Consider the following 22,754-nt stretch of genomic DNA (forward strand, 5'->3'; position numbering starts at 1 on the left):
AGAATATCAGGCCTTTAATTACAGAGGCAAATATGCATTGTTCGAAATAGAATTGCATAGGTTTCTCATACGCCAGGGTCTGTTTTTATCTTCATGCTTTACATGACAAATGACACAGAAATGTTTAAGGAAGTATGGTTATGTAGATTTTTGAGCTATGCTGACAAATTGCAGCTTCAAAGGCTCTCCTTGATGAACTTGCAGAGGTAAATTCTGAATTTGACTAAATTCCATGCACTGCATGGAGCAGTGTAAAGGTAGGAAACAGCTCAGGTACAAAGAACAGTTTATCTGATGGAAATGTAAGACCTCAGAGAAGTAGGGGAATGTGGGACAGGGACTGGCTGTGGGCAGTTCCCAGGGCTTTGATTAACTGAGCCATGTCAGTGGATAGGCAGCCCCTGGGCTGAATCCATTTGGAAACATTCTCCAATGTCAAGGATGCTTTTGCTGGCTGGGCAGTGCCCTTTGAAGGAGTTCAGTGGGACGATTTGTATGCATAGAAGCAGAATTTAGCTTCTTGTTTTCTGAAGCCAAGCAAATTGTTTGGGTTTTTTTAAATGAAGTCTTGTTGGTTTAGATCAATAGCTAGAGGCACCAGCTAAAAACACAAGTCACTCTGAAAAGCTATTTTAATGACCAAAGTGTTTGGAAAAAATGGTATTTGGACTGAGGAGAGAAAATGAGTTTCGTTGGTGGAATTGTTTTCTTGGAAAAATCTTGAACAAATATTTCTTGGTAAAACATTTATTAACTTGCTGAAACTAAAAGAAAGTTTTTGCTGAAGGTTTTCAGTGGGAGATATATTCCAGTGAATTCCTCAGCCAGAAGATGATTTTTGAAATATGATAGTGATTGAAGCACCTGATTTTAACATTTTCTAAATGAACTCTGGTGAATTCCTCCTTTGAAGTCATTTGTTGTTTCAAAATTCAGACTACGTTCATTAGGCAAGAATGTTGTCAAATCCAAATTGGAATATTAAACATTTAGTGCATGTGATTAAGTTGTGGACAGCAGAGAACCATTTTCCAGAGCTAGGCCATTTCTGAGGATCTGAATGCTGTGTCCTGCCTGGTTTTAAGCAGGGGTAGGAGATGTGTCTGGTTGTTCTGTGACAAATCTCTTCATCAGGTGAGGGGCACAGATGGGAGTGAAAGTCCAGACCACAAAAGGTTATGAATTACCAAAATATGGGTAGGGATCTAATATCGATACCCAAATGAGACGGACAAAGACTCTCTAACAGTTTAGAGTTAAAAAGTGTATGTTTATTCCAGTGCCGGGTAGCTGCATGGAATAATTCCCTGATACGCAGTACAAGCCAATACAGAGTTTATTTATCTACAGAAGTTATGAATATCCAAAACACAAATGCATATTTATAACATTAACACCTCTAATTCTCCGCTTCGTATGGAAATTAGCTTAAATGTCATTAAGCATGCGTGGTATGCTCCCTAAATTGGGTCGGTGGTCTCATAAGATGAAGTAGAAGTGGTCTTCCTCAATTTGACCTTTCTGCCTTCCTGGATTTTTACAATACAAATTACTTTTGGTGACCTTCCTGTTCCTCCTCGCGTGACTTTGAATAGATTCTCAGATGAGGAGGAAATTGATAATTGTTTACTGTTCCCTAGATCTACTTATCAATGTTTCTGTTTCTCGTTCTAAGCACAGCTAAACAAACATAAAAGTGACAGGTAATCAGTTACTTAGTAATCAGTTACTCGCATCATTTCAGATTCAGCTCTTCTTAACTAACTATTAACTTTTAATTGATTAAGCTCACTTCTATTTTAACTAAATTCAGCACAGCTAACCTTCTAACTAAATCTTTATGTTTCTTCTAAAATTCTGTGTTTCAGTTATTGATGTCAGTGACTGCTTGGCAAGCTCTCAAAGTGTTCTGGAGCTCCAGAAAACACCTTAAACCACATTGTATCACCTTCCAAATGTTTGTAGCTCCACTCAAACTTGCAGATCAGCCCTCTGCAAAAAAGTGAGGGATGCTCCTCTCAGTGATGTGCTGCAGCTTTCTGGGGCTTTGGCATTTCACTGGCACAGGAGTCCACTATAAATGACCAAGGAATTCACAAGTGATGTTGTTTTGAGCTGCCCCTCAGAGGTGCAGCATCATCTTTGATCCCAGTAAGGTGATCACACCATGGTGGTGTTAGGTCTTTTAAAGAAACAAAAATGTGAAGGCATGCGACAAGGAATGGATTAATTATAAGTAACCATACTTCTGCTTTATAAAAGTCGTGCCAAATAGTAATTGTGTTGGTTAGAAAGGCTGATGGTGGAACAGCTATGGATACTTCTTCCTGCTTTTTATTAAATGTCAGCCGCTTGACTACTGATCTTGGCAGTAAGATGCAAAATAGGTACTGGCAGAAAAAAGTCTCCACAGTGTGGATAGGGTTACTGCTTTGTAATCAGGCTGCAAATGGACCCTGCTTCAGATCTGAAAGTAAGCTTTGCATGGCACATGCACACAGCTGCTGTGGATATGTCTCTAGCACTAACTTTGGCACAGTGGTAGTGCCTTGAGCTCCCAGGTTGCCTAATAGTTTACAGAATCACAGAATGAACTATGTTGGAAAAGACCTTCGAGAGCATCAAGTCCAACCTATGACCTAACACCACCTTATCAACTAAACCATGGCACTGAGTGCCACGTCCAGTCTTTCTTTAAACACCTCCAAGGACAGTGATTCTACCACCTCTCTCGGCAGCCCATTCCAATGCCCAATCACTCTTTCTGTGAAGAAATTTTTCTTGATGTTTAACCTAAATTTCCCCTGGTGCAGCTTAAGGCTGTGTCCTCTCATCCTGTCAGTGGTTGCCTGAGAGAAGAGACCAATCCCCACCTGACTACAGCCTCCTTTCAGGGAGTTCTAGAGAGTGATAAGGTTTCCCTTGAGCCTCCTTTTCTCCAGGCTAAACAACCCTGGATCCCTCAGCCATTCTTCCTAGGGCCTGTGTTCCAAGCCCCTCACCAGCTTTGTTGCCCTCCTCTGGACATGTTCAAGCATCTCAATGTCCTTCCTGAACTGAGGGGCCCAGAATTGGACACAGCACTTGAGGTGTGGCCTCACCAGTGCCGAGTACAGGGGGAAGAATGACTTCCCTGGTCCTGCTGGCCACACTATTCCAGATGCAGGCCAGGATGCCATTGGCCTTCTTGGCCACCTGGGCACACTGCTGGCTCATGTTCAGTTGGCTGTCAAGCAGGACCCCCAGGTCGCTTTATGCCTGGACACTGTCCAGCCACTCCGTCCGCAGCCTGTAGCACTGCAGGGGTTGTTGTAGCCAAAGTGCAGGACTTGGCACTTGGACTTCTTGAACTTCACATTGTTGGACTCAGCCCATCCATTCAGCCTGTCCAGGTCCCTTTGCAGAGCCCTCCTACCCTCCAACAGATCGACACATGCTCCCAGCCTGGTGTCGTCTGCAAGTTTACTGACAGTGGACTCAAACCCCTCATCCAGATCATCAATGAAGATATTAAACAGGGCTGGCCCCAGCACTGATCCCTGGGGGACACCACTAATTCTTCCTGTGCCTGAAGTTTCCCTGTCAGTATCACTTAGAAAGAGCTTTTTTTCCACCTTTTTTCCCCAGACAGCTGCGAGGCTGTTGAAAAGCAGATTCACCCCAGTTGGCCTTGTCAAAGTTTGCTGTAGGAAATGCTAGGAAAAAATGTTTGGGTTTTGATTTGTAAAGTCCTATTAGTTGGATAGTCCTTTGGAAATGCAGGATCTGTGATACCAGGCCATCTTATGAGCATAATTAATGATCTTGAGATTGTGGTAATTCACAAAAGAGGATGAAAGCATGACATAAATAATTATTTCACTCTCTGTGCCGGTTTGAGACAAATTTGGAGGAAAAGATCCTCTGATAAAAGGCAGGTTACAACCATCCCTCCCCCACCAGGTTTGGGAAATAAATATTCCTCGGAGGAAAGTGAAAGGGAAAAAACCCCTATTTATTTAACAAACACATGGGAACAGAATAATCCTAAATAATAAAGCCTTTCACTGTGGAGAGAACCTGGTAAAATTCAAAGTCCTTCTGTAGGCTGTTCTCTCTCCAGAGCTGGGATGTGGCCCCTCCAGGCTGTGGCGTGGGCCTCCCGGTGCTGGTGAACCGGCCTGGAGCAGAACAGTCCAAGGAAAAGTTCTTGCCTCAGATAGTGAGCCAGCTAAACAGCAAAGAATTTTAACTCTCTGTCTCTCTCCTAAGAAAAAGCCAAAAAACTCGGATAAAGAAAAGAAGGGTGCTTCTTCTGCTCTTGCCACCGTAGAAGCATGCAGAGCAGATAGAGTGACCTTGGAGCACAAACTGCTTTGGAAAGTTCATCTGGCTTCTTCTTTTTCCTTTTTCTTACAACCAGTTTTAAAGACACAGAGAGGCACAGGAGTCATGTCTGGGCATAGAGTGGTGATAGGGAATACAACATCATAGAGTCACCCCAAGACACCCTCTTTGTAGCATCTTCAAATCAGATCACTTATAAAATAGGCATTCCCTCCTGCAGTACTGCACGTTTGAATGGTGTTTGTCTACAACTTTCTGCTTGGCTTCTGTGATTCAGTGAGGCTTTTCCTTTTCAAGAGCATCCACACAGGCACAAATAAAAACTATTAAATACAGCCATACTTATGGATTTGATTGAGGTGTCTGTACTGGTAGCAGGCAGCCACTCATTGAAACATGTTTGGTTTGGGAGTTGTTTGGCTCTCCCTGACAGATGCCAGGACCTGAGCATGGCCATACATAAAAGATCTGATGTTGTATGTGATCTGGGAGTTATTGCAGATGCCAACATTTTATCAACATGAAAAAAAGAGTCATTATTATTATATTGTTACATATATCTGATTGTATTACCCTGACAGTAGGGTGCCCAAATCTTGTGGAAATCTAGGGGGGAATTTAGCTGAATTTATTGCCAATGAACATCAATACTTTAGAGCTGACCAGGTGTTAGCAACCCCAACCACACCCACACCTGCATGAGGCATGGGCAGCTCTAGCCCCTCCCTTGCTGTCCCCACCCTGCCCTTTGAGGGCCTTGGGTTCTTGAAAGAGTCTTTTTAAAGAGGTTTTAGTCTTATCTTCAGGAGAGGAGTAGGTCAGCAGGATGGTAAAAGAAAGTAGGGAAGAAAAGGTGGGAGGCAGAGCTGTAGAAACTTAGGAGGAAATCACAGGCAGAGACAGATTGATGTGACACAGGGAGCATGAGGCAGCATTTGATGACTTTGTGGCTCACTGGTGATGTCTTGGTGAGGAGAATAAAAGTCTAACAGTGAACCAAACAGTCCAGTGAAACTTTCCATGTTCAAATACCATCCCTTTGCAGTACCCAGGTCCTGAGTGTGAGGCTCTTGTGCAGCTGAATACAGATGAGGGAAAAGATGAAGATGAGGCTGATTTGAATTCTCAGTTGTGAGAAATTAAATACCAGGCAAAATGCATCTTTGATTAAAACAATTCTTAGTGTTGATTATACACTTGATGAAATCAGGTTTTAATCTGATGCTATCCCTTTAAATTGATCCTGAAGAAGGAAGGGGCTTTGAGTGTGTGATTATAAAGTCAAGCTTTTCAGTGATACCAGAAAATATCAAAGCAGTGACTGAAAACTCTTCAGAAAGGGGTGAGAACTTGATATATTTTTTTTTTCATTCTAGAGACCTTATCATCACTCATCTTAAATCAAAAATCATAGCAATAACTCCCTCCTTCAGAAAGGTATGTGCAGCCAAGGCTGAAAATATGCATAAGCTGGTCAGTGATAATATCTTTTTACCCTCCTGTTTGAGCACTGCTGAAATGATGGCTTTGTTAGACTGCATGGTTACAACTTCAAATATTTTTGCTAGTTGGATCAAAATAGTAAGAAACAAATCACTTTGGACAGACTGCTCTGAAATAATGACGTGTGTCACAGGCTGTAAGTAGAACATTTGTCAGAATGACATGATATTTTTACCATTAAACCACCTACTGATCTGCAAGGGGGGAATCCCCAGAATGAAGCCCAATGTTATTTCTCCCGACAGCTTTCAGTGGGAACAAGTCTGTTGCTGAGGTCCTTGGCTATTATGCACGAAAGTGAACTGAAAATGGGCTAGATTTTGCTTTCTCATCACTATGATCAGTGTTTCTGGGCAAGATTCACAGAACTGCTGGTGGGAGCTGAGGTTCCTCCTCTGCTAACTCAGGCTCTGATGAATTGGGAGACTTAATTGGCACAAAGCAGGGAGAAGGAAGCATGTGGCGTGGGGGTTCTACAAAATGTATGTCCTACACTTTCAAGCATTTCAGCATCAATTCTCAGCACCTGAGCCCTGTTGGAGTCAGCACAGTGGTCCATGCCCTCAGTGTTTGCAGGACAGGGATCACAGTACCACTTTTTTTCCTGATCTATTTTATTTTGCTCCAAAATACAAAGCGAGCCAGAATTGTTTCTGTAAGTGCATGAAGGTGTCTATTCCTGCATGAATAGGACCTACTGCTTCTCTGAGGTGGGCAGGAAGGTTTGATCCAGCAGTCTGCAAGTATGACCTTCAAGAGGGAGAGCTTTCACATCCCTGATTTGTGCTAGTTTCAAGTGTTTGGAGGAAAGTGGGGCATCTCTCTGATGCATTTGAATCACATGGGGCAATTGCTGGCTTTTGAATTCAGTGTCAACAATGCAGGCAGTGCCTATGAGGAGTCAGTCAGACTGGTACCCTCCATGCTGTGACAGGCAGGGCAGTCTCAGAGGGTTTGCCTGCTCTGAGAGATGCCGCACATTTAAAGACACATCACACCACCAGAAAAGGCTCTCAGCAGTGAGGGAGCAGCCATAAACCAGCTTTGATTGTGGGCAGTGGAGAGCACAGTGCTCCAGTGTTGTGCCATGCCTGGCTCCTCACCAGGCTGCAGGACACTGACCTGGGGCCATCTTCTGCTGATGGCACTGGCTTGATAGGAGTCAAGTGAGTGGCCTTTGTCTGTTGCTGTTTCCATCACATTTGTGCATGCATAGACTGCAGGGTGTGGTCCCTGAAGTAAAATTTTATTTTTGTTTTATTTTTTATTCTTAGTTTTTATCCTAGAGTAATGGCACACCTGACAGATGGATTTCCAGAACTTTCTGAACAACTAAGTTAGTCTCACCATTTAATAGTGCAGCACACTTGTACTCCAGTCTAAGTATGCAGTGACTCCACTGACTACCCAGTGAATCTCTGCTTAAGGTCCTCATTGAAAACTGAACTCAAAAAAGCTCATATCTCTTACATCCAAAAGATATGAAGTCCAAAACCACCCCTTAAAAACCTGTAGCCTCCTTAATCACAAGTGTTTGTCCTGGCTCTGAGGAAATACATGCAAACAAGACTCTAATGTGACCTTCTCTGTTTGGTTACATAGAGAGGTTCCTTAATGTGGCTTCCTAAAGAAAAACAGGCATGGAGGGAGTTTCAAGGAGATGGTGGTTAGTGCAAAACTCTGGCTAACAGCTCCTTAAACCCCCTTAATGACAGGGCTTTTGGACCTCTAGTTATTTTCTGCTGTGCCAGCCACATTCAGCATTTTTCCATAGGAAAAGCAATTGGCCAACTGAGTGTGAATACAGGATCTGGAGCTGGATGTGCACTGCTGCACTTCCCTGCAACAACCTCTGATGAACCTGTACTTCTGTAAGCATTCACCTTACTTTATGCTTGGAGCATGGCTTTATAGAAAGATTATTAATTTTTTTAATACCTCTGTTCATTTGCTCCTGACTCTTGCTTCTCCAGAGAGAAGTTGAGAGAATGTTGTGCACAGCCTGGGAGTGGCCACTGTATCCCAGGAGGATGCAGTCACAGAAACCTGTTTCCTCAGGAGTACTGGCACAAGGCAGGCTTGGGTGTATAAATCACAAGAGTTGAGCTTAATGGTGCCACATTCAAAAGGGACAGAAGAGAGAAATGATCAATGTGACATGATTTCTTTATACAAAAAAGCATGTCTGAGAAGGGTAGGACTGAGTGAACATGGAAGACTCAACTGAAGTCACCTGTGGTGAGGCTGGGGGGACACAACCATGGCCCTGCCAAGCTGCCTGTGGGTTTAGCTGCCTTCTGAAAAATTGCTTGAAGTACTGTGTGTAGTACAGCAGTGCTGGAAAGCCATGAAAGCAACATCTTGCATCGGCAGTACAGAGGAAATACAGCGATGGGTGTCACTGTCATACCACCAGTGTAGGCATGTGTGTTGTTAAACGTATATTTGTGCTGTCTCGTAGCTTAAGTAGTTCTGCAGACTGCCCAGGCTAAGTCAGCTACCACCTAAACAATTTTAAGACCTAGCAGACAAACAAAAGGCTTTGAAATATATTAAATGCTGGACTGTAATTGGAGCTGCCCTGCAGCAGGTCAGACGTGCATTCCAGACAGGTGTTTGCCCCAGCCACTAGAAGAATTGTAAAATTAATGTAAAAAGCAGTGTATTCTGTGTAGTTAGCACTCTCCCATTAGCACAGCTGTGCTTTCAGAAAAATGCACAGCGCAGTATGAAGGCAGCTTTTAAATACATTTATTTACTCGAGAATTATTAGGCAAAACAGCTGAGTTGTTCTTTTCTGGCATCTTTTGTTTTGCTTTGTTTTGAGAGCATTTTATGGCAAGAACAGTTAGAAGGAGAAGGTTAGGAAATCAGATTTTTCAGACTTTGTGCTTACTTAAGTCTTTATAAGGTGGATATCTTCATCTGGGTTAAGAGGAGCAGTAACATTTACTCTGGGCTTGCCAAATTGGGGAAGCAGATCTGTGATACTTCCCTTGAACAGGGGGCACGTTTCTCCTGCCCACGCTCTGAGGGAAGCATGTGTGTGTGGAGCATTGGGAGGGGGCAGTGGCTGCTAGTGCTCTGTGTATGGCCACTGGTACTCAGGAAGCTTTTGTGTTAAAGAACAAGCCTTCAGAAGGAGTTCCTTTTCCTTTCTGCCAGATATTTAAATTTGATAATCAGTATTGCTTCAAATGGTCATTCTCTTGTTAGATTAATTCTGCAGCAGCAAGTGGGGGAGGTGACCAAGTGCTGCATTAGGTGCTGGAATCCCTTATGGGGCACAGGACTCTGAATGACACAAAGGTTAGCATGTTTCAGAGCCCCTGTAGGTAGCCTGGAGAAGGTCTTTGAATGATTCTTATGTCCAGATTTCCTTCAGAGCATGGTGTTTGACCCAGCAGGGTGATGGCTTGCTGTCAGCTCTGCCTGGTTCCAGGATCTCAGGGATCTCAGGACCTGCCATCTCCAGCATCTCAGGAAAAGTCTGGCCAGAGGTGTTTGGCCATGCACTCAGCTGGTGTACTAATGAATGAGGGCATGAACTGAAGAGAGTTGTGCCCTGGGCCACTCTGGGTGGAAATAAATTTTTAACGTGGACCTAAGGATGGCAAAGTATGGCATTATCTTACTGCTACTGACACATGCACCTTGCTGAGTCCACTGGTTTACAAACTGCACGGTCAGAGAAACAAAACCTGTATCAAAGGCTGTTCTTCAGGAGCCATCATGCTGGCTAATATTTATGTTCTGTTGTCAGTTGTAATTGTTAGCAATAACATATCAAAGTAGGAAAGGGGGATGTTAAATGCCATCTTGTAGGATGTCCTGTAGGTGTACTTCAGAGCACTCTTTTTTTCTCACAGTCTTGAGAACTGGGCTTTTTTACCCATCCTGGAAGGCCAAAATGAAAATCGTGTTTTAGTTGAATTTTGAGTTACTTTTCAGAAACCGCAGCCAAATTGAAGATATTTCAAACATGACTGCAGAGTATGGATAGATCAGGAAACAGTTTTAGGTGAGATTTTCAAATTGCAATTGCACTGCCTCAGACCCCTTTTGACATAGCTCTGCTGACAGAAACTAGTCATAGGTCTGGTGATTGCTCACTGGGACCTGCAAACTCACCCTTCTTTGGGCTGCTGTCTTGTTACTTAGTGCACATGGCAGGCAGATCAGTGTGAACCATTAAAATAACATTAATGTCATTATTTAATGTTACTGTTTAAAACAGGCTTGTGTGTATAAATCACAGGAGTTGAGCTTAATGGAGCAATAATGTAACCACATTCAGAAGGGGCAGAAGAGAGGAATGATGGACGTGACATGATTTCTTTATACAAAATAGCACGTGTGAGAAGGGTAGGACTGAGCTGAACACAGATGAACTGAAGTCACCTCTGGTGAGGCTGGGGGGACACAACCATGGCCCTGCCAAGCTGCCTGCAGGCTTAGCTGCCTTCTGCATCAAGGTCTTTCTTTGCCAGCCTTCCCCTCAGATACTGTGGCACTGCAAGGGCTGCTGTGAACAGAACATACAAGCCCAGCCTTGCTGTGAGTAGCCCATTTGAGCCCCTGCAGTAACCCAGCCCCAGCTGGGCATGCTTAGCACAGGCTGCATCGTGAGCAGGCTGTACTCCAGAGCTGTGCTGTGTGTGGCTGCCATGCACTGCTGTAGCCCATAATACCTCAGCAGCAGCAGCATGAAGAAACTCCAGAACCAGTTTGGCTGGAGAGTTACTCTAGTGATAACTCACTGCTGCTGCTGGCAGGCCAGGGAGCGTGTCGGGTGACCAACAGGAGCCTTTCAAAGCTGTCACTGCTGCTGTTGTTTCTCTGATGCCACTGTGAGCACATGATGTTACAGAGACTCTGGTTCTTGGGGGAAGATGAAGTGCCAGATCTTAATAATTTCTCTCCCCTCCATCCCTTTAATATTTCAACCATCAAAGGAATTTTTTCAGGAGAGAAAAGTAAAGTGATCTGGGGCACTGTTTCCACTTGTGCTCCAGACTTCCCATGTAACTCTGGACAGAAGGTTATACCCTTTTGGTACCTCAGTTTTTTCTCCATTAAATTACAATTTCAAACTCATTCCTGTAATTGTGCCAATTGAATGTAGAGACAAGAGCTGCAGACACAGAGCTACCAAAAGGTCCAGGCAATTGCAGAGGCTGGTTTTGAGAGATGCCAGTGCCACCAGCCAGGTTTGTGAATTTAGGTGCCTCACCTGCTTAAATGTTTTAGACAATTATATTAGGAACCAAGCTGCCAACTTGTATTCCTTGTTTGCTGAACAGATTCTTAAAATGCTGCTAAGTCATAATGTTTCTGTTGCTGTTGTTTGTCTATTTTGTCCAATTAGTCTCTAGCAGAACAATTGCAATCTCTTTAAGTTTGTGTTTGTGCTGTGCTGGATACACATAGCCCTGGATTTAGTTCTTATGAAGATGCAAGTTCAATAAAAATAACAATAGTTTTACTAATGAGGGTAACTATGTGAAGCCAGGATTCATGCTAAATTAGTATCCATTAGTGGCTTCAATCTATAGTGAAGATTTCCTTGCTCTCTGTTGTGTGTCTTAATTCATTACGGAGAAGTCCGTAATATTTTATAAACAACATTTTTACTTCTTTTTCCTGAAACTCTTGCCCAAAATTATTGGAAAAGCATGTGCTTTCCTGTAACATCATAATGAGACAAATGCACTGCTTGCTTTTATTATTGTGCAGAAGTGTTTTTCCTTTGGACTTGGATAGACTTGGCAATGGAGAGTAGCTGGAGACTAATGGACACAAGCTTCAAAGCTTTCCGTCTGGGCCCTTGGTAGACCAAAAAACAACAAAAAAATTCTCATCTCTGTTCTAATCAGTCCAGATGATAAAGAAAAGAACTCCAGCTCCAAGCTCCCAGGGAACTTCTTACCTTGACTCAGAGAGGGAGTGGGCAGCAAGTGCTATCCCTGTATGCATCTGCAGGAGAAAAATGAATGGGGTAAAAAAGAAAAAATGAGGCAGGGTAATTTTGTGCTCTGGAAACTGAATAATTCACCAGTCTGCAGGTATTTATTCTGTTGGCCTTTAGGGACATTTTCAAGTCACAACAGAAGAAAGGATAAAATTTTCAAGGAGTCCCCATACTTAAGAGTTAAGTGAGTAGGAACTGTATTAATTTGAATGTGAGAAAAAATAGTTAAATTCAGATCCTTTTCTAATTTGTTGCATCAGAATCTTTCTCAGATCTGCTCCTCCATTATCCCATCAAATAGCCCCTATTTATTCATTTATTTATTTCTTCACATACATTGAGGAAGAAAAGGGAAGGAGTCGCTCCCCCCAGTGAGGACCATCTGCTCTTTTCTTACTGGAAGGGAAAAAACCCTACAATTAGTGTCTTGTTCATCTTTTTGTTTTACCAAAAAAAGAGGGGGAAAGAAAGTAAAAGAACTATTATGCAAATATCTGCAATTTGGTTTCAAATATTCTTTGTACTATGATGAGCAATTTCCTTTAATACAAACTCAGCCTACTTGCCAGAACCCTTTTTTTTTTCTTTTGCCTTAATATAGGGAAGGGAAAAAACCCCCCAACTTTTATGTTCCTCTAGTGGCAAATTTGTCTCATCCTTTTTTTTTTTCCTTTCTTTCTTTGGCACTATTACAGCTGTTATTCTGTAAGTTGTCAGAAAGATGTTAGATAGGGTTTTTTGAGGAAAAAAAGATGGCCAAAATACTCTTACATAGCCACAATTTCATCTCACTTTTCATTGTTCCATTGCCATGATGAAGTGGCCTTGGAATGTAGGACTCAGTGAGAGAGAAGAGCTTTGTCCTTGCTACATTTGAATGCCAGTTGCCTGTGATGGCAGCGTTACCTCTAAGAGCACTTCTGTACAGTTTTTATAAGGAGCTCCTGTGCTACTGATCAGGGGTATGAACTTTAGGGTCAAATAGCACAGCCAAGATTAAACCTGCTGGTCCTTGGTCCTGGACCAGCTTGGTATCTGAAACCTAGCTGAAAACTTCATATGGTCTGTAAAAGGGAAATAAAGTCTTTTCTGTGTGAGAAGCTAAAGTGTGGAAAAAACCAAAATGAACTCATCTAAGATCTGTTGGGAGAGGACATGGAAGAATCAGAAGCTGAGCTAAGAGGCTCAGATTTAGAAAGCTGCTGCTTCCTGTAGTGATTTACTTGTGAGTGAGGAAAAAGGGAGGAGTGCTGCTGCCCCTGGGCTACAACTGCACAGTCACAGCCCCGGGTTTAGGCTCTGCTGTGCCTAAACCTAAAGAGATGGTCATGTCCCAATGGCTTCACTAGTCTGCTGACTTTCAGAAGGACTTAGGAGCATCAGGCACATTGGAAAAGCCACACTAAACCTCCTGATTTTTAACCCTTTGCAGGCTGAACTTTGGAAAGCATCAATCAACATACAACTTCACATGCTTAAATCTCTAAAACACTGAGAATAAATTCTCTGATGTGTGCTCTGATTTTAGCACAGTTTCATCAAATGCCTTGCCACAAAATCATCTTGCTGTACGCAAGGGGCATAGTTTGCTTGCATAACATGAAGATGATGCCCGATGGATTGACCACGAGTTGGGAAAACATATTCAAGAAGCAAAATTAGGGAAAGTAAAACCAGACGAAGGAGACCTTTAAGTAAAGTGTGTCACACCTACATCTTTGTTTCTGTGGCTGCAACAGGACAGGGAACGTGGGGCAGTGCTGAATTTTAGATTTGTGCAGATGGTCTGACTCTTGTTTTTTGGGACTCAGAACATCAAGTATGCATTACATCAGACTGGAGGTTCCCTAGGTATGCCTAGCACTGGATAGACAGGAATTCATGGTGCTCAGGGGACACTGATCCCCTTCAGTCACTGTTGTGCGTCAAGTCTTTGAGCACACTGGGGTAATGTTTGGGTCACTTTTATTGTTGCAGGAAGCTCTCATCATGGCCAGCATGGACCACCCACACCTGGTGAGACTCCTGGGCGTCTGCTTGAGCCCGACCATTCAGCTGGTCACTCAGCTGATGCCTCATGGCTGCCTCCTGGATTATGTCCATGAACATAAGGATAATATTGGCTCCCAGCTCCTGCTGAACTGGTGTGTCCAAATAGCTAAGGTATGTAGTTCATGTTGGGTTTTTTTAATCATTTCTTATCATTTTCATAACTGGCTTTAAAACATGACTTTGGTTTTTGTTTGCGTTGGGTTTTTTTCAGGCCTGTTTTTGTTTTCAAGAAGGTTGGGTAGTTCTTGAAATACACGCTATTTTGGCTGCTTACAGTGTTATAGATGACTTGTCAATATGTGAACCAAAGTGTTTTTCTTGACTGTCTTTCCAACTCAGCATTAATGAGGGATGGGGGTTGTTTTCAGGGGTGTGAGTGAAGGAAGAAGCCCCTGTGTGAAATCTGGGACTGGACACAGGGTGATTTTTCAGCCTGTTCTGGTGTTCACTGTTCATATGTACTGATTTTCAGCCCTTCTGGATCTGCATTGGCAGTTAAATTCTGATATGCCATCAATTGTCTGCCCCCACGCTGCCAAGAAGATAAACATCTCCTTCATGTCACTCCTTGGGTGGTTGATCCCGCTGTGTTTGGGTCACAAACTATCCTTGGCACAATGTTTTACAGCTGGTTTTAGGTATGTTTAGGTATTCAGTGTTGTACTAAGAACAAGTACTCAGTGCTAAGAAAACCGGTTGCAAAGAATAACAAGATCTGACAGTGTAGAAGGCCATAAGTTATCCATTTTAAAGGCTCTTTTGAACAACTAGGGTTGTTTACAATGAGGTTACTACAAGTGACAATCTGGAGACTGCTTTTTGCATTGAGTTATTTGGAAGTTGTTTAAAGTTTTAGATTATTTTGATGAAAATGCTTGTTATAAATATGTGCCACAGGCTGCTATCTTACATTAAATCTGCAGCCTTAACTGAATTTCCTACAACATCTTTTACAAACTATTACTTCAAGTTGTAATGTTACTCTTTTAGCACTGAAGAGAAACCTGGAGATTCAGCAATTGTTTTGCTGGACCAAACATCAAGTAAACATTTGCCTCTTTTAAAAACTTAAATACAAAAAATGTTCTTACAAAAGTAAGAAAATGTAGAAATTCAGCTAGCCCTGCATTGTTCTTCAAGAAGAGCAGAAGTTTGAGAAGCATCATGAATAGGGACTGTTTTCTTTCCAGAATCAGATCTGTTGTTAAACCTTCCTGAAGGAGGGAGTAGATGAAGCAGCCGTAGTGCTGAGTAGAGGGGCTGGTCCATAGAAGAGGTGGGGAGAATGCAAACTCCACAATCTGACATTGCAGCATTCTGTAGATGTGTTAATACCTTGTGCTGTGGTGGTAAAGCAGCCAGAGTTTCTGGGGACTACTGGAACACACCGGTGGGATTTGCCTGTATGGAGATGTGCAAAGGTTTATTTAGGGCTGATACCGGACCAGGGAAGGTGGGAGAGAAAATCCATATTCCTGTTTGAGTCCTTTTTCTCAACACATCCTCCTTCCCATCTGTTCTCCACTCTTTTGATTGATAGTGGCTGTTATCATTTAATGCAAAACATTTACACAGTGGCATCCGTGCAGAGGTAACCCTCCATCATTTTCACTTTGTGTGTGTGTATGGCCCTTGACTCCTTAGACCAATGGCTGTGCTGGCTTTGCTGTGGACCCTGTAGTGGAGCAGACAGCCTGATCCACAGCTTACAGAGCTGACAGATCAATGGGAGGGCCTGTGGAAGGCGGGTCATGGCTTTCCCACAGTGATTCTTACCGAAGTGAAGCAGCTTCTAAACTGATGGCCATTATAAATGGTTTCAGCTTAATGCAGGGTTTGGATTTATGGACATGCCCTGGAAAGTTGTTGCCTGCTGCTTTTCTGTGATGTGGGAGGAGAAGATGAGGTATCACAGATACGTGAGATCTGATATGGTAACCAAGCAGTGCAAAGAAGTGAGCTCCTACACGTAATAACAACTGATAAGGCATCAGGAAGGGAAAGGGAGTTCCTTTATAATAAAAGGTGGCCTATTATTGAGACAGTTTAGTGAAGTTCAGCTAGTTTATTGAAAATTAATTAAATTTATCTTCTTCTGCATCACAATAATCGTGTCAATTGGCGTTAGAGGGTGTACACAAAAAATTGTTTCAGAGATGGTAAGAAGAAAAATCTTTGAGATCACCAGACAGGGAATCCCCGTGTCCCAGAAAGTGGAATAAAAGTAATACTCGTTTTCAATTAATCTGACACATTTGACAGTGTCTAGGAATCAGTCTGCTGCCTGCAAACAGGAAAGGTTCAGTTTGCCTTGAAATAGACTGATCTCCAGAGGAATGAGTGCAGAAGGCAGCAACAGGCACAAATTTGCATTCACTGCAGGAAAGGTCTATGTGTGTATCCCATATTCACAGTGTATCCACTGTGCCTGTGTTTTAGGTGCTGCTGTATGCTTGAGAATGTCTCTCCACGTGTTGCTTTCCTAGGCTATGGGGAACGATTCGTTGTGTCTTTCTGAAAGGTACCAAAAGCATGATTAGCAGAGTAGTAGGAGACAAAAATTGTCAGTGACTTCCCAATCCTGTTCTCTGCTCCCTGAAGCAGCTCCTGGTACCTTTTGCTAGATGCACTGCTCTATCTTCACCTTCCCTGTTTTTATGGAGAGGATTTTCCCCAACAAGAAGAGGACTGAAGGCACTGGAAATGCCTCAGATGTGAAGTTCAGGCTGATTTTTACGAATTGTTTAAAATCAAGTTGCTGCTGCAACACAGTCCCTCCCTAACTGCGCTTTTCTCCATCTGCCAGTGTGCAGGCACTTATTTATCGAAGTCATTGCTTCAGAGTTCACTTGTTCTGCCAGGCTGTTCATTTCCATATGTCTCTACTTCTGTACAACTAGATACAAAACTAGTTAGGCACTATGCCTGGTTGCCAACCCACATATGGCTCTGGAGATAGCTTCTGAAGGTTGATGACAGGGCAGTTTTAAAGTATTATCTACTGCCAATTGGAAAAAGCTTAGGTGCTTTTTCTCTTTGCTTATACAGATTGTGTTGAATTTATTCTGATGTTACATCATTGTAGGGTAATTGTGTTCTCCTTCCAGAAGCTTTAGCTTCTTATTTTATGGATGAAAGCTATAAAAATAGAGTAGCCCCCAAGCATTCTGCATAAAACATGGTTGTTAGACAGCAGCTGTGTCTAAGGGGGCTCTTCCCTTCTGCTTTCCAGATACACAAGGCATCTCCTGGTGTCTCACTTAGATGGGGACTGTCTTGCTTGGAAATGAATGTTTAACCTTTTAGCTCTGAGATCAGCACAGCAATTTTTTGTGGAGTTTGCTGTCCAGTAAAGCAGTGAACTGTGCTCATGTATCAAAATACTTTGTAGTGGGAGCAAGAGTGTCCACCTTGGTGACCTCAGGGTATGGAAGGATGGAATAATACTTCATGAACACCCATAGTATTGGCTACTGGAGAAATTGATTGAAACTCAAAATCTGTAAGGATGGCACAAGCCTGGAAATGAATTCTCAGTAGGTGAATCACATCCTTCTCAGCCAGGGTGTGACAGGTACACATAAGTCAGGAAGATTCCACAAACAAACGGAAAAAAAGTGCTGTGTGCATTGATATTTCAATGTGTTTGATGCAGTTTCTCTCAGCAAGGGCTGTCCCAACACACCCACACACACAGCTTGGAGGTGTGAGGATGAGGACATTCTTATGGAAATGCCTTCAAGAAGGGAAGACACATCTGCAGGGTTTTAGTCAGGAAAAGTTGGTTACATTCTGCCACTGGGTGAGGTTACCTAAGGGACCTGTATTTTAGGCTGTATCCTCTCTCTGTTACTCTAGTGGAAAATAAGCTGGAGTTCTGTTGTAATTATGATAGTGGGCCTTTGTGCTGTGCTTAACTCTGTCTCTCTCAGGGTTTTACAGAAATGCTGACTTCAACATAGGCCTGGGCAGTCCCATCTCCTCTTTTACTGGGTTTTTTTTCTGCTACAATTACGGTTTCATTCTGCTGCTGTTGATTTGCGTTACATCTGCACTCCTTTTGCTGAGCAGTGTTCAAGGGCAGAGGAACTTTTCCTGCCCCAAAGAAGGCAGAGGAAGCAAACTTCCTAACATGAGGCAGCTTGCCTCTGATCACCTAGTCTGTGGAGGAGAGCTCAGCTCTCCTGGGCCTTAGCTGGGGCCCCATACTGTTCTGCCCTGTATCCCCCAGGGGCTGCCAGACGTGTTTTTTGTGTTCTGAACTATAATAATTCTTTTATAACCCTTTAGAATGCTAACAAGGTAAAGCATAAGTTACAATGGAATGTCGTGGAAAGAAAATCAAGTACTGCAGGGGATTACTTTTTATACCTTTTCAATATAAAATAATTCTCAAATTGCCTTAACTAAAGCCCTGCACAGCATCGGTTATCCAGGTATGCAGGAAAACAATGTTTGAAAACACTCTAGGAAGGAAAAAGAGAGAGGAACTTGGGGATCAAATTTTAATGAAGCAGTTGCACGTTTTCAAGTCTGCTGAGTGTTATTCCAGCACACTTGGAGTCATTGCTGTCTCTAAGGTTTCCCGTCCAGAGGTACAGAGCTGCAGCTGGAAGCCTCCAGGAGCCACCAAGCCAAAGGCTCTTGCAAAGCCTCCTTGCTGCTTCTTTCTGCCGCCCCATTACCTGTCCTGTGTAGCTGGTGTGCATCCCAGGGCTCTGTGCCCTCCTGCAGTTCTCTTGGCCAAGGAGGGCTTGTCCTGAAGGGGCCTCTCTCCATGCCAGGCTTTCTGGGAAGGTGTATTTATTACTGCACTTCTCAGCTGGGTGTAAACTCACAGGCTGTGCGAAGTTCAAAGGATTGATGTTGATTTTTGCAGCTGAGAAGCTGATCCAGAAGCATCCTAAATCCAGTGGGTTTGGGCCTGCACTCCTCAGGTCAGGAGAGAGGGAAGCTCTGAGCAGGGAGGGCAAGGGGGCAAGTGAGGTTGCACTGTGAGGTGAGGAGCCTTTCTTCATCCAGACTTGATGGATTAGGAGCAACTTGTTAGAGACAGCTTTTGTTACTCTGCTACAGATGGGATGAGAGAAAAGCTGTGTGAAACGAGAGGAATTGGGGGTAACTGGACAGGTTGGGAAGAGGTGGAGGACAGTGGCTGTGGTTAAAGGTCTTTCTTTTTCATTAAAGAAACCTACCCTACAGCTCAGTGGCTATTCCATCCTGGAGTGAGCAAAGGAGCTTAATGACAGTCATCTATCAGCTGTCTACATTTTAAGCTTCAAGATGTCACTCTTCCCAGAGCTCCTTGCTATGACAAGGCTAATTGTACAATCCTAATGCCATTCCAGCCCCTCCTGACGTGCTGATACTGGCCAGGACCAGGGCCAAGGGCTGGGATAATTATCGCTGCGAGCAGGTCCATTAGCATAAATGTAGTTTGCTAATGGGGCTGTTCCATGAGGAAGTGCAGTGTACAGAAGAGTATGATCTAAACCAAGGGCTATGAAATTAAAACCATATTGAAACAAGGCTTTAATTTTGTGGAGGAGCAGAATCAAAATACATAGGGGAAAGTGTCATTTTCCTCTCTTGAATCCCTCTACAATTTCCTTTTCCTATCCCTATTCGTCATGACTATTTTTCTCACTCAGCTGGAAAGCTTGGATATTCACAGATGGAAAGGAAGGATCCTTTTCTGGTATCATTGGAGAGCTCTCATTCTCAGAAAACATTACACCATCAAGTCTCAGAGGGGCATTACCCAACCTTGCCCATACCCAGGGACTTTTTGGTACCCTGCTGAGTGGCTCCCAAAAGTTCATACAAACTTGAGAAGCCCATGCAGCAAAATTCAAGTGGATCTTGCAGAGTTATTCATCCCAGCTTTTAATTTCTAAGTGGTGGAAGGGTTCAGATTTCTTTCTTGCTGTGATGAACTGGGCTGTCTTGGGCTTATGTGAGACAATGAGGAAGTTTCTTTTGATCCTCTCAGATATCTTTTTTTTTTCCATGCAAGGCAGGGCAGTAAGTAAATGTTACAACTTTGGTCTTCACGTCTGATCTGCCATGCTCAGATTGATGTGGGCACCTTGAGTGCAGCTATTGCAAGTAGGCGGAGACAGAGCATCAGAGCCTGGTGCCCTTGCCTTGGCTGTGGTTGGAAATAATTCTCCGAATAAATCAGAGAATTGATCCCATTAAAAACAATTGCAGCATCTGTGTACTTGTGTGTTTCCTTGACGGGCACAGTATTTCATGTTTTTCTGCATAACTCTGTGCATATTTACAGAGAATTCTGCACAGTTTTCTTCCCCTTTGTCCACCACTCATTTCTTCTGCAGTATCGAACTGGTTTAGTAACTTTTCTACCAAACCCAGTAGTTCACAGAGGTTTCCTATATGGAAAGGATTAAAATGAAGGCAAGCACGAGAAAATTAATCAACTTAAAAGCTGAACAAGTTCTCATTTCCCTTTCTCCTTTCATATCAGCCAGACTGTTCACTCACTAAATTCCCAGTCTTTCTTTTGCTGTAATTTTCTTTTACTTTCTTTACTTCTGGTTTTCCCCTACTTTCCCAGTGCTTTGTGTCAGCGCCTCTTTCCTGCTTTTTCTCCAGTGTCACCATTTCTCCTTCCTTCTCATTCCCTGGCTGCTTGGCTCCGTTTCAGTGGTACCTGCTCCATGCTCTGAAGGAGCACAGAAGCATCGTCTCTGCCACCCATCAGAGTTCTTATGTTGTCTTGTCTCACTCCAGGGTTTGGAAAGGACTCAGTTCCTTCATTTGTCTCATAATCATAAATAATAAAGCGCGGGGTTTTGAAGGTTTAATGCCAGCTAACTGATGGCTGCATGAACCCCATGTGCCATTCTAGTTTGTGGGGGATGGATATTGGAGGCTGGAAGATTGCATCAGAACCACAGGAACAAAAATGTAAGATTGCCATTTATGAAAATTATAAATAAAAATTATAGAGGTACCTTACCCCCACCTTTGTGCTCTGACCTCTGATTCTCTAAGGCTGTTTTGCATGTGCTGATAACCTCAGTGTGATAGTATTTGAGTTCTTTATGGCCTCCAGTGTGTGTATGTGTTTGTTATTAGCTCCAGAGCTGGGGGGAATGGCTCAGCCTTGGAAGGGTGACTCCCTCTCTCCATGACAATGTGGTGAAGACAAGTGTAGGCAAACCTTGAAGCTCTCCGACAGCTCAGTTTGCAGGGGGATGCATGTGAAGGGTGTGGGTGATGGCAAGGGCACAAATGGAGTCTGGGACAAAGCAGGTATTGGAGGACTAAGGTGAGGTCAGAACCACTAACCCAGACATGGCTGGATTTTACCCCTGCACAGTGTGGCACATCCTGGAAGCGAGCTGGGCCCTTTGTGCTGCTCAAGGTCCTGGGAGCAGGGATGGGTTTATAGTGGGTTATAATCCTACTTTCTCCAGTCTTAATTTGACTCCTGGATTATCTAAGTTCTCTCTTCCCTTCTCCCTAAAAATCCAGGGTTCCCAAAAGCGTGGTTCATGATTGTTAGGGAAAAAAATCAAAGCAGAATTTCCAGTCATTTACAAATCACATCAGCCCTTGTAGAGGCACAGAAATGAGCGATGTATTGCACAGAGATAGAAAATTTATTGTTTTGTTAAATGAAAGGTGCACTTAGCCCTGACATTTATGGGGTTTCTAATATTAGAGACCTGACAGCCCCGGGCTACAGAAGCTCTGGAGGCTTTGCCTTGATGCCCCAGTGTTCTCATCAAGCACACTGAGCTGCATTTGGGGACATGGAACACACTCAACATTAGATTTTCCCTAACAGTCCCCAACAGACTGGCTTGGGAAAGCATTATTGAAAACCATTCTTAAATCAAATTCAAGATATTATAGGAGCCCCTACTAGGGTCTGTCAGGATTTCCATTATAAGCACATATTTTTCACGTTTATAACTCAACCATAAAACTGTGCAGGACTGTGACTTAGCATAAAATGTCTCAGCCCAAAGCTTTTATTATTATTCCAGAAATATATGTATTTCGCTGTTTTTTAAGTTGCAGAAGTTCAGAAACAAAAGCTGGATTATTTTCTCTATATACCCATAAATTAAAATGCATTTTCCCTAGTGAGTACCTTTCTCTCAACATTGTATTTTATAACAAAACTTATGCTGCTTGGATAGCTACAAAAAAAACCAAGGGCCAAGGAACAAGGAATACACACACACACACACATATATATATATATAGTGTTATATAACAATAATAATTATTATGATATATAGTTATTATATATGATATGTGTTAGTCTATACAATAGGTATTAGTGTATAATACTAATATAGTATGTATTATTTTATATATATAGTCCATGGGCCAGAATAAAATCCTCGCTGCTTCTGTTTTTATTTACTGTGTGTTAGCAGAGGGGATCGTATTCCACACTCCTGTGACACATTAATATCTTCTGATTAGAGGGGAAATAAAACTGGGTTATGTGTCCCATGGAAAATACCAAGCATTAAAAGAATGCATTAACCTGAACTGAAACAGTTCTGAGCAGTTCTGAGTTTTCCAAACAAAGATTTTGTTTTGAGACCTTTGAAAAGTCGTTGGATTTGTATTACCTTTTTTTAAAATTAATGCTTAAAATTGTTTTGAAAGAAAAATTACAGCTGTCTTTCAGAACCATTTCTGAGCTATTTTTTCCAACATGTTTTTTTGTCAGGTTGTTTCATATGAGTAAACCAAGTCAGTTTTAGAGAAGGCAACTTTATTTTCCAAAATTTAGGGTTAATCTCCTAGCCTTTGAACAATTTTTTATTTCCACAAGGCATAGATGTTATTTCTATACACAAGACAAATAGAGAATTCGGTGTTTCTGGATTGTAGAGTGGCTCTTTCTTCA

General features: G+C 42.7%; 1 protein-coding gene across 5 annotated transcripts in view; it reads left to right on the forward strand.

Moving 5' to 3' along the window:
• The window catches only part of ERBB4 (erb-b2 receptor tyrosine kinase 4), a 580,318-nt gene that overhangs the window by 473,815 nt on the left and 83,749 nt on the right, over positions 1 to 22,754 (forward strand). For all 5 annotated transcript variants that reach the window (XM_032114089.1, XM_032114092.1, XM_032114088.1 and 2 more), the window contains one exon: positions 13,778 to 13,963. In XM_032114089.1, the coding sequence (XP_031969980.1) occupies positions 13,778 to 13,963 (186 nt within the window). The remainder of the gene's footprint in view (positions 1 to 13,777; positions 13,964 to 22,754) is intronic.

Source organism: Corvus moneduloides, chromosome 7 (genome assembly GCF_009650955.1).
Source record: "Corvus moneduloides isolate bCorMon1 chromosome 7, bCorMon1.pri, whole genome shotgun sequence".
NCBI classification, from domain to species: domain Eukaryota; kingdom Metazoa; phylum Chordata; class Aves; order Passeriformes; family Corvidae; genus Corvus; species Corvus moneduloides.